General features: G+C 39.3%; 1 protein-coding gene across 2 annotated transcripts in view; it reads left to right on the top strand.

Moving 5' to 3' along the window:
* Nucleotides 1-18,066, top strand: part of LOC121380660 — a 520,238-nt gene extending 502,172 nt beyond the window's left edge. Inside the window, exon 8 of one of the 2 annotated variants that reach the window (XM_041509591.1) lies at nucleotides 14,552-18,066. In XM_041509591.1, coding sequence (XP_041365525.1) covers nucleotides 14,552-14,724 — 173 coding nt within the window. In that variant the 3' untranslated portion in view covers nucleotides 14,725-18,066. The remainder of the gene's footprint in view (nucleotides 1-14,551) is intronic. The other variant, XM_041509592.1, reaches the window with a different exon arrangement.
* The last annotated feature ends 1,628 nt before the right edge of the window (nucleotides 18,067-19,694 follow it).

Below are 19,694 nucleotides of genomic sequence, written 5' to 3' on the forward strand. Positions count from 1 at the left end.
TCACCATTTCCTAGAAGTGAATATGTGAACCATAACATGTGTCACAATTAGGAACTATAGAAGACTGTGATCAATGAACTCTCACCCGGAAGTGATCTGTGTAGTGAGACCTTAAAGTCTAGTAACAGATTTTGTCAAACTTGGTTTGAAGTCACTTTGATAATTTGGGTTGTTTACACCATGACAAGCTTTGCTAGACCAATGTAACTTATGAACTCTAATCAATACACCAAAAGATAGATGCACCATACCATCCAATAAAACTTCATATCACATTGTTACTCCTTGGTCATCCACACAATAGATGGCCATCAAACGAACAGCCACTATATGGTAATGTATGACCTTGTTGGTAGTTCTGATACAAGGAATATAAAAAGAAGCTAATTATCTAATTAGTTCATTAAAAGTATTAGTTTTCATCAATTGTTGCTATGGGCAACAATTGTTTCATAGTGAAGTGTTGAAATCCTGGGTTTTTTCTGTATATTTCAGCATGAAGATCCACACATTATTAATGGCAGATACAAATTCTACTTTTATAGTAAAATACTATGTTATATATTCACAATACAATCAAAACTGTTTTCACTATGACTGTACATTCGAAAAAATTCATTATGCACAAAATCACAGAAATTAGGATGAATTTGGATATTGACCTTGTGACCTTCAATTTTGACCTTTTACAATGACAAACTCAGTGTTAGACACTCAGATCAATTTATATATTACATGTAGGAACACTAGAATATACATTTTGACACACACACCCCTAAAAAATAAAAATAAAATAAAAATAAAAATAATAAAAATAAATAAAATTGACGTTTGCAATATTTACCCAAATAGGGCCCCTATAAGCTTGGCTCAAATCCACATTGATGAAATTACCTTTTATAAGGATGCTACACTAGTACATTTTCATTTTGGCTTGCTAAACTTATATTTTTGGGGATAAACAGTAATTTCATGTTTTACATTATGGTCTCACTACACAGATGTCATCTACCATTGAAACCCATGTTAAATTGCCCAACTTCAAACGAAGATTGCCAATAGAATGGGTTCTCGTTGGCACTAACAACATACACCATTGCGAACATACATTATATAAGCTTTTATTTTCACTCCAAAATTGCGAACATTTCCGTCTCAGTTTTTTGCTATATAACCGCATCTGGCTGTAGTACCGGTACGAACAGATGGCTCATTAACCGATTCCCTCCGGCTGTCTCTTGCACTATACACTCATGTCCCAAAAGGTTAATGCACAATATAACAAAATAACATGGGCAAAGTATAGCCAGAAGGCTCACGATTAAACATACATATTGTTTTAATTCTTCACCATTTCCTAGAAGTGAATATGTGAACCATAACATGTGTCACAATTAGGAACTAGTGGACCGTGATCAATGAACTCTCACCCGGAAGTGATCTGTGTAGTGAGACCTCTGGTTCTCCATGGGTATGCTGGCTCTTCCCTCTTCCTTGCGGTTGGTTGCTGACTTCTTGAAGAGAGCCGTGGTGATGTTCCCTGCATGCAAGCAGAATGTCGAATGAAATCTGGCCTGTTCGGCAGCCTTCATATAGGTGTCTTGTGGCAGTCGTACTGGTTCTTGAGGCAGTCGTACTGATTCGTGTAGCAGTTGTGCGGATTCGTAGGCATGTTGTAGTAATTCTTGACGTGTTCCACATTAATCATCATGATTCATAGCGTATTTGGGAAGGCATCCTAGGGGACACGTAGTAGGTCGTCCTGATTCGTAATGAATCGGGTTCAAGATCGTAATGGTATCGTATTAGTTCTTGCAGCAGTTGTGAGCATTCGTATGCAGTTCGGGAAAGAAACCGAATCATGCAAATTTTGCTGCAAAAAATCGGGAGCAATCAGGGCTGCATAGGATCGTGTATATTCCTGGACATTCGGGGTATAATTCGTGTATGTGAGACTGGGGCTTTAGACCAGGTCTTGTTTTCAAATTGCAAATTTAATTCATGTTTTCAAGGAACTAAAAATCTGGCCCCAATGGCAATTAAAAATGGCTTTAATTGCATTATCACATGTCTTGATTTTAAACTGAAATTAAATTGGATTAGAAGATATCCATTATGGATGGTGAAACTAAATTTAGTGTCATGTTCTGATTACCTGTGCTACTTGCTAATGAAGCCAATGTTTGTCTGACGTAAATGTGCACCATGCACTGGACTTTGCTTTTAAAGTGTTGTTGTTTCTGTAACATGAAGCAAGATGTCTGTGCTTATTCTGTTGTACATTATTTGGGTTATACTTTCTCACGCATATGTAACTGATACTAATAAATAACATATACTAATACTAAAAAATAACATACTAATAATGTTACAGAATAAGCAAAACATTGTTCACTTTTAGTTCAAAATTTACAATTATATCTGAATAGATCTCTTATTAAAAAAAGTCTATGTGTTTAAGCTTCAACTCATACATTTTTTTCCTCTTTATATATGTACCTTAAATTCATAGAAAAATTTCACCACAAAATTGCATTTTGTTAAAAAAAAAAAATCAACCTTTCCCATGAAATTGCCCTTTAAGATTTGGTTTAGATTGTGCCTTACTGCTATATATATTCCCGGTATATATATACTCTTCAAAAAAAGAAATGCAAAAGGGTACAAATGGGTTATAACTCCGATTTTATGTTTCCTACCGGTTCATGCTTTGTGAATATAAGGTCATTGCATGTCCCAAACACATTCCCACGGTTACATTCGATAAAATGCAGCTACTGTACAATAAAGTTCCAAAATGTGAATATTCGCAAAAACGCAGCCACGTGCAAACCATGTCACCACTGCACGTGCGTTGTCTGCACGTGCAACATGAACACTGACAGTATAAAAGTGCAGGGTGTTCGCTTGCCTAGCCTCTGTATCTGGCCGACAGTTGACAATCCAGGACATGCCACGTCTCAGTGAACCGCAGAGAAACAATGCCATCGGCCGACTAGACGCAGGCGAATCCAGAACAGCCGTTGCCAGGGCATTCCATGTGTCCCCAAGCACCATCTCCAGACTGTGGGACCATTACCAGCAACATGGATCAACACGTGACCTCCCTAGATCCGGTCGACCACGGGTCACTACCCCCGGGCAGGACCGCTACATCCGGGTACGCCACCTTCGGGAACGATTGACTACTGCCACCTCCACAGCCGCAGCAATACCAGGTTTGCGCAGGATATCCGACCAGACCGTACGGAACCGCCTACGTGAGGTAGGAATTCGTGCCAGACGTCCAGTTCGAGGTGTCATCTTAACACCACAACACCGTCGACTCCGACTGCAGTGGTGCCAGATTCATCGACAATGGCCTCAACTGCGATGGAGACAGGTGTGGTTCAGTGACGAGTCCCGATTTCTGCTCCGACGTCATGATGCAAGATGTCGCGTGTATAGGCGTCGTGGTGAACGTTATGCGGCAAACTGCGTGCAGGAAGTGGACAGATTCGGCGGGGGTAGTGTCATGGTGTGGGCAGCCATCTCACACACTGGCAGAACTGACCTGGTCCATGTGCAGGGCAACCTGAATGCACAGGGCTACATTGACCAGATCCTCCGGCCACACATCGTTCCAGTTATGGCCAACGCCAACGCAGTGTTCCAACATGACAACGCCAGGCCTCACACAGCACGGCTTTCCTACAGAACAACAACATTAATGTCCTTCCTTGGCCATCGATATCACCAGATTTGAACCCAATTGAGCATCTATGGGACGAGTTGGACCGACGCCTCCGACAGCGACAACCACAGCCCCAGACCCTGCCCGAGCTGGCAGCAGCCTTGCAGGCCGAGTGGGCCACCATCCCCCGGGACGTCATCCGTACTCTGGTTGCTTCAATGGGCAGGCGGTGCCAGGCAGTTGTCAACACACGCGGAGGCCACACCCGGTATTGACTCCAGATGACCTTGACCTTGGTGGTGTGTCCTATCACTTACTCACAATGGACTAGAGTGAATTGTGAACAATCCTGCAACATTTGGTAATTATTGGACTCACCATTCAATAATTAAATCAATTCTCCAAATGTTACGACAATGTGGTTTTGCGTTTCTTCTTTTGAAGAGTATATATAAACCATAAATCAGCAATGAATCTTTTACATGCACATCCCAATAGACAGGACAGCACATACCAGTCTTTGATATTCTATGTTCTTTCTTTAGGTATGTGCTTTTTGTATGTACATTAAACACTTCTTTATTTTTAAATATGAGTATATAAACTTTTGTAAGCTTTCTTAAAGCAAAAATTTAGAATAAATAAATATTTTAGTAATTAATAAAATATTTTAGCAATGAATATTAAGTTAAATGTATTTAACTGTTATATATTTAACGTAATTGATGTTCATGTCTGTTTAGTACTGTGTATTTGTATAGTTGACAGTGCACTGAAAATATTGCCTTTTGGTTAAAATTACAAGAAGACATTACTTAACAACTATTCTTTGTAATGCACCGTTAATTTCAAATATACTGTTAACATATGTGTTTTAAAAAAAAAGAAGATATAATTTAAATCTAAAGAAGCACTCAAACTGCACTACTACTTCATGTAATATTCTTTTTGTGCACTGCCAGTTTTATGTAGTTGAGTTAACTATGCTATTTTATGACAGAAAAGAATCAAAATTGTTTGGATATGATAAACATTAAAATGAAATTAAGGAAATAAATGCTGATGTTGTTATTTTAAAAGGCGGTAAAATTTAACTGTACAGGTACATGTACTTCTGATTAGATTAATTTGAATCTTATAAATATTACAATATATATATATATTTTTTAAATAATACAATTAATTAACTACAAACTATCTTACTGGACAACAAAACATAACATTTGTTTTTATGTTTAATTTTTTTTTTTCAATCATTAAAAAATGGACACCATTTATTAAAAATTAAATTGTAAAATAATTGAAATAATGTAAAATAAATTATTTTTATATTTAATTTTATAATAAAAAGAAAAAAAAGAATCGTCATAATTTTTTCATTTGTAAAAAAAAAGAGCAAAATAAAATCTCTCACATTACCCTTTTAAAAAGCAGACATAAGTAGATATTTTTGCCGTTTTACATTCTGTTTAATCTGTTTGATGCTGGCGCTAGAGCTTTCTGCTGTGTTGTCTTGCTCTTCATTTATCTGCTCCTCCTTGGACCTCCGGATTCTCTCCTGTACATAGGAAGGTGTTAAAACGTTTTGTTCTAGCTTCTTTGAAGGAATTATTTATATTTAGTTAACACCTGTTTGTTTGTTAAAACCACTAGCTGTCTCTTTTATTTCCATAGAAATTAAATTTGTTGCTTGAAAAGTGTCCCTATAGTTAGTAGTCTGTTTTGTACATATACCTGCAGTGATATATTTAACATTAAAAGGTGAGTGAAAAATTTTAAGTACCGGTATGTAGGCCAGCATTGATGATTTGTACCTTGTATAAAATCAAATTAATTGGGTATTACCCAATACAGTATATACAGTGAAACCTCTCAAAACCAGACCCTCTGTCAACCAGAATTCTCTCAAAACCAGACCCTCTAAAACCGGAATTCTCTCAAAACCAGACCCTCTGTAAATCGAAATTCTCTCAAAACCAGACCCTCTGTAAACAGGAATTCTCTCAAAACCAGACCCTCTGTAAACCAGAATTCTCTCAAAACCAGACCTCTGTAAACAGGAATTCCCTTAAAACCAGACCCTCTGTAAACCAGAATTCCATCAAAACCAGACTTCCCTCAAAACTGGATCCTCTGTAAACCAGAATTCCCTCAAAACCGGACCCTCTGTAAACCAGAATTCCCTCAAAACCGGACCCTCTGTTTACCAATATTCCCTCAAAACCGGACCCTCTGTAAACCAGAATTCCCTCAAAACCGGACCCTCTGTAAACCAGAATTCCCTCAAAACCAGACCCTCTGTAAACCAGAATTCCCTCAAAACCGGACCCTCTGTAAACCAGAATTCCCTCAAAACCAGACCCTCTGTAAACCAGAATTCCCTCAAAACCGGATCCTCTGTAAACCAGAATTTCATCAAAACCAGACCCTCTGTAAACCAGAATTCCCTCAAAACCGGACCCTCTGTAAACCGGAATTCCCTCAAAACAGGACCCTCTGTAAACCAGAATTCCCTCAAAATCAGAAATTTTTCATGGTTCCTTTTTAAATATCTGTTCAGATACCTCTTAAAACCAGACTTTTTACTTGGTCCCGAGCATGTCCGGTTTAAAGGGGTTTCACTGTATTGGACTATTAAAACAAAATGTCCCACTTTTTGAAGTTGAATAGCAGGAAAAGTACCGGTATACAATGCAAAACTGTGAAATTTTGCAAAAAACCCAGTTTGTTGTGTTGTGTATTGTTGGTACAATTATCATTTTGATAAATGTCTTACTTTTAAAATGGTGCAAGATATAAAATGTAATTTAAAAAAAAAAAATTATACCAATGAAAAGTTACTCAATCTCTAATGTATGTACTGAAAATGATGGTCGATTGGCCCAATATTGTCTTTTCTACAGCCCATAGTCTTTTATTTCAGGATGAAATACACTTCTTTATTTCTTAGAGTGTTATTTTTGCCATCAGCATGTCGATATTTCCTTTTAAAGCACTACTACAGGTAAACTTGTCTGCTCGACCACTGTTTACTTTCTTGGATAAACAGTTTCATATTCAATAGGGTGTAGGGTTACTGAAATAACAGATGTCAAAAAATAACATTCATAGGAAGAAAGATTAGTGACATTATGGGCTACGTGAAAGGAAAATAGTGCAATAATCGACCATTGTTGGAAATATGTTTGGTCCATTTGTATAGCATTTTTGTTAACATCATGTTTTGCATCATATACCATTTTGACCGGCCTCGGTGGCGTAGTGGTTAGGCCATCGGTCTACAGGCTTGTAGGTACTGGGTTCGGATCCCAGTCTAGTCATGGGATTTTTAATCCAGATACCGACTCCAAACCCTGAGTGAGTGCTCCGCAAGGCTCAATGGGTAGGTGTAAACCACTTGCACCGACCAGTGATCCATAACTGGTTCAACAAAGGCCATGGTTTGTGCTGTCCTGCCGGTGGGAAGCGCAAATAAAAGATCCCTTGCTGCTAATCGGAAGAGTAGCCCATGTAGTGGTGACAGCAGGTTTCCTCTCAAAATCTGTGTGGTCCATAACCATAAGTCTGATGCCATATAACCGTAAATAAAATGTGTTAAGTGCGTCGTTAAATAAAACATTTCTTTCATTTCTTTCATATACCATTTTGAAAGTAAGCCATGTATCAAAATGAAAATTTCACCATCAGTGCAAAATATAATAATCTTTTTTGTGCAAACTATCACATTTTCCCCACTGTTCAGCTTCCAAAAGTAGGAGTTTTTTGTTTGTTCTTAATCACCCAATATATATAGTACATATAAGTATTTAATGTATTGCATTTTCGATACATTAAAATTCAGTTGAAACCATACTGTTTTGATGTACTGATCTCATATTTACACCACTGCATGTATATTACAGTACACAATTATCACTGTAATTTTATTTATTTTGATCAACTTTTAGTTTCAGAATGTTTTCTGTGTCTTATCATTCACTGTTGACTAGTTTCTGTCCTTGTTTAGAGGTTCAAACTGTTAATAATAAATATGTTTTTGGATCTGTTATATAATAATAACATTATGCACCTATGAAGTCTTGTTTTTTGTAGACAGAGGTATTTAACTATTGTAAATGTATGGAGCTACATACATGTAACATAAAAAAACAGGCTTTGTAAGTTTGGTTCTATGAATAAAAAAGGAGAAGTTTTTGTATCTCAAACTTTCATATCTTGAGAGAATGGGAAACGAAACAAATGTTTGTTAAGTCAGCCAAATGATCATTTATGTGCTGAGTAAGTTCACTTAACACTGACACACTGTGGAGGGGCAGCATGTAGCCCAGTGGTAAAGAGCTCCCTTCATGCATGGTTCATATTCCCTTTATTTTTCGGCAGACCATTCAAAAAGGTGCCCAAATTCCTTCATTGAATGTGCGCAACCTTTCTTTTTGTCTTAATCTTAAGGGACTTTCAAAACTCCATAGCACCTGGTCAGGCTGCTGGTGTTCTCTTGCATCAGCCAGTGCAGGTGGTTCCCTCTCCCATCCCAACCACTTCCCTGTCCTGGACAGAGAAGCCAGCCAAGGCTGGCACATGTGCCCATAGCAGGTGTGTGCTAAAACAGCTTGCTCTGAATGTGCACATAAAAACCCTGACCTGACCTGACCTGACCTGACCTGACCATGGTTCCTGTAGGATTGATCCCTCTGGGTGGGTCCACTGGGCTATTTCTCATTCTTACCAGTGCTCCACAACTGGTGTATCAAAGATTGAGGTAAGGGGTGGGATGTAGCCCAGTGGTAAAGAGCTCCCTTGATGCATGGTTCCTGTAGGATTGATCCCTCTGGGTGGGTCCATTGGGCTATTTCTCATTCTTACCAGTGCTCCACAACTGGTGTATCAAAGATCGAGGTAAGGGGTGGGATGTAGCCCAGTGGTAAAGAGCTCCCTTGATGCATGGTTCCTGTAGGATTGATCCCTCTGGGTGGGTCCATTGGGCTATTTCTCATTCTTAACAGTGCTCCACAACTGGTGTAACAAAGATTGAGGTAAGGGGTGGGATGTAGCCCAGTGGTAAAGAGCTCCCTTGATGCATGGTTCCTGTAGGATTGATCCCTCTTGGTGGGTCCATTGGGCTATTTCTCATTCTTACCAGTGCTCCACAACTGGTGTAACAAAGATTGAGGTAAGGGGTGGGATGTAGCCCAGTGGTAAAGAGCTCCCTTGATGCATGGTTCCTGTAGGATTGATCCCTCTTGGTGGGTCCATTGGGCTATTTCTCATTCTTAACAGTGCTCCACAACTGGTGTAACAAAGATTGAGGTAAGGGGTGGGATGTAGCCCAGTGGTAAAGAGCTCCCTTGATGCATGGTTCCTGTAGGATTGATCCCTCTTGGTGGGTCCATTGGGCTATTTCTCATTCTTACCAGTGCTCCACAACTGGTGTAACAAAGATTGAGGTAAGGGGTGGGATGTAGCCCAGTGGTAAAGAGCTCCCTTGATGCATGGTTCCTGTAGGATTGATCCCTCTGGGTGGGTCCATTGGGCTATTTCTCATTCTTACCAGTGCTCCACAACTGGTGTAACAAAGATTGAGGTAAGGGGTGGGATGTAGCCCAGTGGTAAAGAGCTCCCTTGATGCATGGTTCCTGTAGGATTGATCCCTCTGGGTGGGTCCATTGGGCTATTTCTCATTCTTACCAGTGCTCCACAACTGGTGTAACAAAGATTGAGGTAAGGGGTGGGATGTAGCCCAGTGGTAAAGAGCTCCCTTGATGCATGGTTCCTGTAGGATTGATCCCTCTGGGTGGGTCCATTGGGCTATGTATCATTCTAGCCAGTACTCCACAACTGGTGTAACAAAGATCGAGGTAAGGGGTGGGATGTAGCCCAGTGGTAAAGAGCTCCCTTGATGCATGGTTCCTGTAGGATTGATCCCTCTTGGTGGGTCCATTGGGCTATTTCTCATTCTTACCAGTGCTCCACAACTGGTGTAACAAAGATTGAGGTAAGGGGTGGGATGTAGCCCAGTGGTAAAGAGCTCCCTTGATGCATGGTTCCTGTAGGATTGATCCCTCTGGGTGGGTCCATTGGGCTATTTCTCATTCTTACCAGTGCTCCACAACTGGTGTAACAAAGATTGAGGTAAGGGGTGGGATGTAGCCCAGTGGTAAAGAGCTCCCTTGATGCATGGTTCCTGTAGGATTGATCCCTCTGGGTGGGTCCATTGGGCTATTTCTCATTCTTACCAGTGCTCCACAACTGGTGTATCAAAGATTGAGGTAAGGGGTGGGATGTAGCCCAGTGGTAAAGAGCTCCCTTGATGCATGGTTCCTGTAGGATTGATCCCTCTTGGTGGGTCCATTGGGCTATTTCTCATTCTTACCAGTGCTCCACAACTGGTGTATCAAAGATTGAGGTAAGGGGTGGGATGTAGCCCAGTGGTAAAGAGCTCCCTTGATGCATGGTTCCTGTAGGATTGATCCCTCTTGGTGGGTCCATTGGGCTATTTCTCATTCTTACCAGTGCTCCACAACTGGTGTATCAAAGATCGAGGTAAGGGGTGGGATGTAGCCCAGTGGTAAAGAGCTCCCTTGATGCATGGTTCCTGTAGGATTGATCCCTCTTGGTGGGTCCATTGGGCTATTTCTCATTCTTACCAGTGCTCCACAACTGGTGTATCAAAGATTGAGGTAAGGGGTGGGATGTAGCCCAGTGGTAAAGAGCTCCCTTGATGCATGGTTCCTGTAGGATTGATCCCTCTGGGTGGGTCCATTGGGCTATTTCTCATTCTTACCAGTGCTCCACAACTGGTGTATCAAAGATTGAGGTAAGGGGTGGGATGTAGCCCAGTGGTAAAGAGCTCCCTTGATGCATGGTTCCTGTAGGATTGATCCCTCTTGGTGGGTCCATTGGGCTATTTCTCATTCTTACCAGTGCTCCACAACTGGTGTATCAAAGATTGAGGTAAGGGGTGGGATGTAGCCCAGTGGTAAAGAGCTCCCTTGATGCATGGTTCCTGTAGGATTGATCCCTCTTGGTGGGTCCATTGGGCTATTTCTCATTCTTACCAGTGCTCCACAACTGGTGTATCAAAGATCGAGGTAAGGGGTGGGATGTAGCCCAGTGGTAAAGAGCTCCCTTGATGCATGGTTCCTGTAGGATTGATCCCTCTTGGTGGGTCCATTGGGCTATTTCTCATTCTTACCAGTGCTCCACAACTGGTGTATCAAAGATTGAGGTAAGGGGTGGGATGTAGCCCAGTGGTAAAGAGCTCCCTTGATGCATGGTTCCTGTAGGATTGATCCCTCTTGGTGGGTCCATTGGGCTATTTCTCATTCTTACCAGTGCTCCACAACTGGTGTATCAAAGATTGAGGTAAGGGGTGGGATGTAGCCCAGTGGTAAAGAGCTCCCTTGATGCATGGTTCCTGTAGGATTGATCCCTCTTGGTGGGTCCATTGGGCTATTTCTCATTCTTACCAGTGCTCCACAACTGGTGTATCAAAGATTGAGGTAAGGGGTGGGATGTAGCCCAGTGGTAAAGAGCTCCCTTGATGCATGGTTCCTGTAGGATTGATCCCTCTTGGTGGGTCCATTGGGCTATTTCTCATTCTTACCAGTGCTCCACAACTGGTGTAACAAAGATTGAGGTAAGGGGTGGGATGTAGCCCAGTGGTAAAGAGCTCCCTTGATGCATGGTTCCTGTAGGATTGATCCCTCTGGGTGGGTCCATTGGGCTATTTCTCATTCTTAACAGTGCTCCACAACTGGTGTAACAAAGATTGAGGTAAGGGGTGGGATGTAGCCCAGTGGTAAAGAGCTCCCTTGATGCATGGTTCCTGTAGGATTGATCCCTCTTGGTGGGTCCATTGGGCTATTTCTCATTCTTACCAGTGCTCCACAACTGGTGTAACAAAGATTGAGGTAAGGGGTGGGATGTAGCCCAGTGGTAAAGAGCTCCCTTGATGCATGGTTCCTGTAGGATTAGATAAAGAGCTCCCTTGATGCATGGTTCCTGTAGGATTGATCCCTCTTGGTGGGTCCATTGGGCTATTTCTCATTCTTAACAGTGCTCCACAACTGGTGTAACAAAGATTGAGGTAAGGGGTGGGATGTAGCCCAGTGGTAAAGAGCTCCCTTGATGCATGGTTCCTGTAGGATTGATCCCTCTTGGTGGGTCCATTGGGCTATTTCTCATTCTTACCAGTGCTCCACAACTGGTGTATCAAAGATTGAGGTAAGGGGTGGGATGTAGCCCAGTGGTAAAGAGCTCCCTTGATGCATGGTTCCTGTAGGATTGATCCCTCTGGGTGGGTCCACTGGGCTATTTCTCATTCTTACCAGTGCTCCACAACTGGTGTATCAAAGATTGAGGTAAGGGGTGGGATGTAGCCCAGTGGTAAAGAGCTCCCTTGATGCATGGTTCCTGTAGGATTGATCCCTCTTGGTGGGTCCATTGGGCTATTTCTCATTCTTACCAGTGCTCCACAACTGGTGTATCAAATATCGAGGTAAGGGGTGGGATGTAGCCCAGTGGTAAAGAGCTCCCTTGATGCATGGTTCCTGTAGGATTGATCCCTCTTGGTGGGTCCATTGGGCTATTTCTCATTCTTAACAGTGCTCCACAACTGGTGTATCAAAGATCGAGGTAAGGGGTGGGATGTAGCCCAGTGGTAAAGAGCTCCCTTGATGCATGGTTCCTGTAGGATTGATCCCTCTTGGTGGGTCCATTGGGCTATTTCTCATTCTTAACAGTGCTCCACAACTGGTGTATCAAAGATCGAGGTAAGGGGTGGGATGTAGCCCAGTGGTAAAGAGCTCCCTTGATGCATGGTTCCTGTAGGATTGATCCCTCTTGGTGGGTCCATTGGGCTATTTCTCATTCTTAACAGTGCTCCACAACTGGTGTATCAAAGATCGAGGTAAGGGGTGGGATGTAGCCCAGTGGTAAAGAGCTCCCTTGATGCATGGTTCCTGTAGGATTGATCCCTCTTGGTGGGTCCATTGGGCTATTTCTCATTCTTAACAGTGCTCCACAACTGGTGTATCAAAGATCGAGGTAAGGGGTGGGATGTAGCCCAGTGGTAAAGAGCTCCCTTGATGCATGGTTCCTGTAGGATTGATCCCTCTTGGTGGGTCCATTGGGCTATTTCTCATTCTTAACAGTGCTCCACAACTGGTGTATCAAAGATCGAGGTAAGGGGTGGGATGTAGCCCAGTGGTAAAGAGCTCCCTTGATGCATGGTTCCTGTAGGATTGATCCCTCTGGGTGGGTCCATTGGGCTATTTCTCATTCTTACCAGTGCTCCACAACTGGTGTAACAAAGATTGAGGTAAGGGGTGGGATGTAGCCCAGTGGTAAAGAGCTCCCTTGATGCATGGTTCCTCTAGGATTGATCCCTCTGGTGGGTCCATTGGGCTATTTCTCATTCTTACCAGTGCTCCACAACTGGTGTATCAAAGATTGACGTAAGGGGTGGGATGTAGCCCAGTGGTAAAGAGCTCCCTTGATGCATGGTTCCTGTAGGATTGATCCCTCTTGGTGGGTCCATTGGGCTATTTCTCATTCTTACCAGTGCTCCACAACTGGTGTATCAAAGATCGAGGTAAGGGGTGGGATGTAGCCCAGTGGTAAAGAGCTCCCTTGATGCATGGTTCATCTAGGATTGATCCCTCTTGGTGGGTCCATTGGGCTATGTATCATTCTAGCCAGTACTCCACAACTGGTGTAACAAAGATCGAGGTATGTACTATCCAGTCTGTGGGATGATGCATATAAAAGAACCCTTGCTGGTAATAGAAAAAAGTAACCCATATCATGGTGGTAGTGGTTTCCTCTCATTATATTTACATGTTTTTTTAACCATATGTTCAATGCTATATAACTGTAGGTATACAGTTGAATGCATAATTTCCTTTACATGCACTTTTTCACAGACAGGACAATACACATCAAGTATGGGGCGGGACATAGCCCAGTGGTAAAGCGCTCACTCGATGCGTGGTTGGTGTAGAATCGATCCCCATCGGTGGGCCCATTGGGCTATTTCTCGTTCCAGCCAGTGCACCACGACTGGTATATCAAAGGCTGTGGTATGTACTACCCTGTCTGTGGGATGGTGCATATAAAAGATCCCTTGCTGCTAATCGAAAAGAGTAGCCCATGAAGTGGCGACAGCGGGTTTCCTCTCTCAATATCTGTGTGGTCCTTAACCATATGTCCGACGCCATCTAACCGTAAATAAAATGTGTTGAGTGCGTCGTTAAAGAAGACATTTCTTTCTTTTTACATCAAGTATCTTCCTTGGGAAGTATATGAATAAACCATCTTTTTCACATTTTTGTCATGTCTTGATGAAGTTAAAAGACAGGTTATACAGGTGGCTCGGGTATTACTTTTCCAGTGTCCACGTCAAGTTTGCATTTAGGTCCAATGCTAAGTTTTCACATTTAAGTCCATTTTTCACGAAACAATAAAAATCAATAAAACATGCATACTTTATAGTTGTATCAATGACTGTTCATTTTAAAAAAAAGTTCTATTAAATTTTAAAAAAATTATTTTGTTTATTTTAGAAAAAAATTATGCATTTTATTAATTAATTTTATTAATGTAGTGAGAGGAACATCTATCAATGCAAAGTGATACTGATAAGTTTATGGTATGCGAGACATTTATTTCTGTGGAATTCTTGTTTCTGTTTGTCAGTTCACTTTTGCTTTAAAAAAAACCCACACCCAAAAACAACCAAAAAACACATAAATGAATAAAATAAACCCAACCTAGTCTAAAATTTGACTTATCTGATTATTCATTGTAATAAAGATTGTTAACTTTATATTTTTAAAAATTGAAAACTGTTGTATAATCTGGTTTCTTCTCTTGTTTCAGTGACGATTATCGATGTTCTGACGAACACGAAGTTCAACAAGCAGGTTATGATGTTCCTTGGTTGCCGGGTTCTCTTTGCCCTCGTCAGTTGGGCCTTCTACCACTTGGTCGGCTGTAAACTCATTGCCATAAAGCGGTCCGTTTCCTGCAAGGAGCTGGACAAGGAACAGTGAAAACCCTTTTCCTCAAAACACTATTTCAAAGCCAAATGCGACTGGTTTTAAAGGAAAAGCGAGGGAGACAACTGACAAGTTTGGCTGTTGATGAAACATACACCGAAAAAAAAGAAGAAGAAAAAAAACCTGATTTTTGTTTTCAAGAATGCTGCGACACATTGTGTTGCAATGTTATGAATGTCCATGGTAAAAATAAACATGAAAGTGTGCAAAATGGAGAATATGAAACTAATAATATGTGCAGTTAAGTGTTACAAGATATTTATATTCAGCACCTTTCTGCACAGTGTAATATTCAGGACGTTCCAAAGATGATTACAAGGGAGGGGTGAGAGGCACAGGAATCATTATTTGATTAATTCTGGAACTTACGTTTAATTTTTAAAGTTGCAGACCCTAGCTTTAAACCAATAAACATAGACACTAAGTTTGGTTAATCTACAAACCTTTAACACATCTCGATAAAGTTACAATAGAGTGAAACAAGAGTCTGTGATGATCAAACAGGGGAATACCCTTAAAAATAGACCATGCAGAACCCATCTCCATAATTGTTGCTTCTCAAAGATATGTGTGTTTTTAGAATTATGAAAAATACATTTTTGTGGAATTATAAACACCAGGATGACCAGAAATGCTTCAGATATTTGAAGATGGATATTTTAAAGAATAAAATGTAAGTAATGTCAGATTTTAATTACCAAAAATGACTCTAATAGTTAGAAATAAACTGTAGTGTTTAAAAACTAGGGTCTGTGATTTTAATACCAGTAAAGCCACATTATTTAATTTAACTTTGTGGGAGGTGGGTAATTAAAAATGATTTGCCTCCCATCTCTCCCATATCCAGATTTGTGTGAAATGACCTAAATGCATATTTGTTTTTAAAAAAAAGTGAGTGAGGAAATGTCACTCATAATACATTGTATACTCAACAAAAGTAATTAATAGCCAGAAAAAATTTAGAATTTCTTTATACCGTATATAGTACAAAATAAGAAAAACACACCCTGTGGGTGATTTTCATATACATCACTTGTCAAAATTTAGAAATTGTTTGTGCTCAAAACTTGGTAACATAATTATGACAATAGCAAACATTGATCCAAAAAGTCTACTGGCCCTGAATTAATTTTGTTGAGTGTACTTTGTTATCTAACAATTAATTAACTCTATGCTTGCTGCTGCAAAGAGATACCTCCCTAGCCAAAGTCACTGATAAAATTAATTAAAATATTTTGTGTGCGTTTCGATGATTTTAATTATTAGTATAAGGGGTGGGGGAGACACCGATCAGGGGTCGAAATGGGCTGAAATTCCTGTCTGGTAAACTATCAATCCTACCGGACCGAATCAAAACCTGCCGGATGAAACATAAACGTAAAGTATAAACGTGAAGTAATTGCTGGTCCGATAGGACGACAGACAGAAATATTGCTCGTCCTGTGGTGATGTTGACTGGCATAAACTGGTTGGGCTGGCATTATTTCTACCTCTGCCAATTTAAATGTTGATTAATAAGGGCACCCAATCCTGCTGGCAGTGGCTTGGGAAGAAGTAACAGTGGGCAGCATTTCCTGCAGGCAGTATGCAGAGAGTTAACAATCAATTTACTCGCATAATGCATAATGAATGAGGAAATTTAACCTTTTTGTGTCTGTTCTGGGATGACGTCATGAACTTAGCCGTTTTGTGACGTCAAACTAATATCAGCGTGCAGCGTTCCGTCGTGTCCACAACATTATTATACGCACAGTGTGCCACGTGCTGTCATGCCACAAAAGGGTTAATACAGTGAAACATCTCAAGACCGGACCCTCTATAAACCGGACATTTCCTCAAACCGGACATTTTACAGAGTCCCTTTTTAAAACAAGTACAGAACGTAACCTCCCGAAACCGAATACATCTTAATACCGGACAATTGTCTTGGTCCCCAGGGTGTCCGGTTTAGAGGGGTTTCACTGTACATGGGTTTCCTATCAATTACATGTGTGTGTTTTTGTTTCTTTCTCTCCTGAAAGTGTCCTCTATTGTATTTTAATGCTGTGTATGGTGTAACTGTTTTGTTGTACGTTTTTGTGTTTTAATGTTTACACAGGTATTCGCACCAAAGAACCACATGTCTTTTATAGTATTCTTAGATTTAGTACAAGAAATAAAAATGAAGTATAAATAAATTACAGTAATATATGGTGAAATGATGTGTATGCGCCCCTGTGGGAAATTACCCATCATCTAATGTAAGTCCACAAATAAATAAAAAAATCCATTCCCTATTTGGAAATCCTGTGTATGTGCAAGTTGATTTCTAAATATTGAAACAACCCCTGCAGATCTGCAGGAGCAGCTGGAATGCTATAACGAAAAACTGTTTCATTTACATAAACTACAAATTGACACACCTTTCACCCATTATGAATTTTAATATTGTATGAAATTAACATGTTAATTTAAATTTGATACAATAATTACCCTATATCTTCGCCTGTAAGTCCATCTGGTCCCTAATTTCACGCCCTAAAAACTTATTTTTTTATTGACCCGTTTATAAGTCAACCATGAAAAACAACTTATAAATATTGAAGTATTTCTTAAATGTCTGTACTGATGACTTCCTTTTACCTGTGTCTATAATCAGCTAGTCAACTATTTGAAACCTGAACGATATGTTAAAACCAGACAAAGCTGGGTATATCGTCAACTGCGAATTAGCTAGGTCTATGTGCAATATAAAATACATTACCAACAGACCTAGTTAATTCTCGGTCAATAAAAGATATGTAATTCAATGAAACCTATCTAAACCGGACCCTGAAAGAAAAAAAAATCCTGTCAAAACTTTGCCAAGTTTTTTGGTCCCGAATTTTCTAAATTCTAAAATGCAACTCTGTAAAGACTGGATGGATCCTGCCTAAATTGGATAAATATTAGTTCCCCAGCGTGATCCGGTTTTGACCAGTTTCACTGTACATATGTTTTGGTGCATTCCATATCATTTTCTTTTCTTTTCTTGTAATTGATCTTAGAGACGGTGAAACTGAAATTATCCATGATTTTCATCATATAAAAATATAATACAAAAAATGAATACATCTTGTTCTCAGTAAATTATATTGTCTAACTGTTGTGGCCTTATGATTTTCCCCCACACATTTCAACAATTCATACTCACAGAGCAGCATGATGCATTGCAAGATCTCATTATTTGTCCACCCTTTACAATTGATTTTTCAAAAACATTAATATATATATATATACTGTATATATATATATATATATATATCGTTAAAAGTGTATGTTTATCTCTACATGACAGGCTTGTTTCGTGAGAGAGTTGAATTGCTCTCACTCATCAGATGTAGATTTAATTACACCGTCAACGGAAAGCTGATGACGTAATGGACTCTGTGACGTCGAGGTTACGTCACTATGCAGGTCTATCAACTCGAAAACGACTACTATATATATATATATATATATATATGTATATATATGTATGTGTATATATACACATATATATTAATGTTTTTGAAAACCCAATTGTAAATATATATATATATATTCTTATAATTCTTCAGTGTCCATGTATATATTTTACATGTCATACAGTGTATATTTAGATGTATTATTTAGTAGTACCTGTATTTATCAATATATAAGTTTTAAGTGACAAGGTTTAGTCTGCTATTGACAAGATTAAACATCCCTTCGGTACAAGTGGCAAGATTCTATAGTTGGATTTGGTAGGCTCAGCATGTTAAAGGTTATTGCTATATGGAACAATAAAAATTGATTCACCCCTGTTCACAGGATATCAGTGTGTTTGCAATTTTGCTTTCAGTGGTCAGTGTATTTTGGCAGCATGCATCAAGAATGATGGATACATATGTTTTGGATATTTCCTGCTTTAACCTACTGCAATTCAGCACAGTTCAATAGTTAAGAGGAAATAAATTTGTGTGGTATTATTTTCTATAAATAAAATATTTATATTTATTGTGCAAATTGGTACCTGCAATATTTCTTTTACTGTGCCATCAATATTTTTGTGTTAATTAGAAATTGTGATACAAAACATTCAAATTACCGGTAAGCAGCATAAATTCACATTAAGGACTCGTATATATGCAGTTGTTGGTTAACTACGGTTAAGTGCATCAAGGCCAAGGTTTGGTAATAATTTAAGGATATACTAGTAATTATTCAAGGATTTTTATAAATTATTTATATGACTTGTATTCATCAATGCCATTGAATCTACAAGTGAGCAAAATGTAATTTAAAAAAAAAATTGATAACATTCAAATAGTGATAACATCAAAGTTAAGAAACTCAATGTTAAATTAATAAAATATAATTGTAAAAACCCTTGAAAATGTTTGCTTTGTTTTGTTTTGTTGTTTTTCCAATTTTTTATAAAAGAAAGCCCAAAAAAGAGAAAATATTGTTTAAATTGTTAAAGGGACATATCCTAGTTTTTAAACACGAAGGCATATGTTTTACTATTAAAGCCGTTTTTGATAACTGAAATCATACTTTACTTAGATTTTATTGTTTAGATTATCCATTTCCGTACATTTGAAGTGTTTTTTGTCATTCTGGTGTTTTTAATGTCACAAAATGCATATCTAATGTTAAAAAAAAGCATGTGCATCTGAGAAGTAACAGTTATGGAGTTGACTTTTAGTCTATCTTTAGAGGGTATTTCACCATTTCAAAGTCACAGGCTCATGTTTTACTCAATTGTAACTTTATCCAAATGTGTTACAGGTTTATAGATTAAGTAAACTTAGTATTAATGTTCACGGGTTGAAACTAGGGTGTGTCCCTTTAAAGGTTAGGTATTTTCTGAAAACATTACGTAAAAATGTATCTGATATGGCAACAATAAACTAAATTATATGAATTCTTTTGTTCTTGTGGCAATCAGTTATGTTGTACACTAATTTTTGTAACTAAATGAA

Source organism: Gigantopelta aegis, chromosome 9, assembly GCF_016097555.1.
Source record: "Gigantopelta aegis isolate Gae_Host chromosome 9, Gae_host_genome, whole genome shotgun sequence".
Taxonomy (NCBI): domain Eukaryota; kingdom Metazoa; phylum Mollusca; class Gastropoda; order Neomphalida; family Peltospiridae; genus Gigantopelta; species Gigantopelta aegis.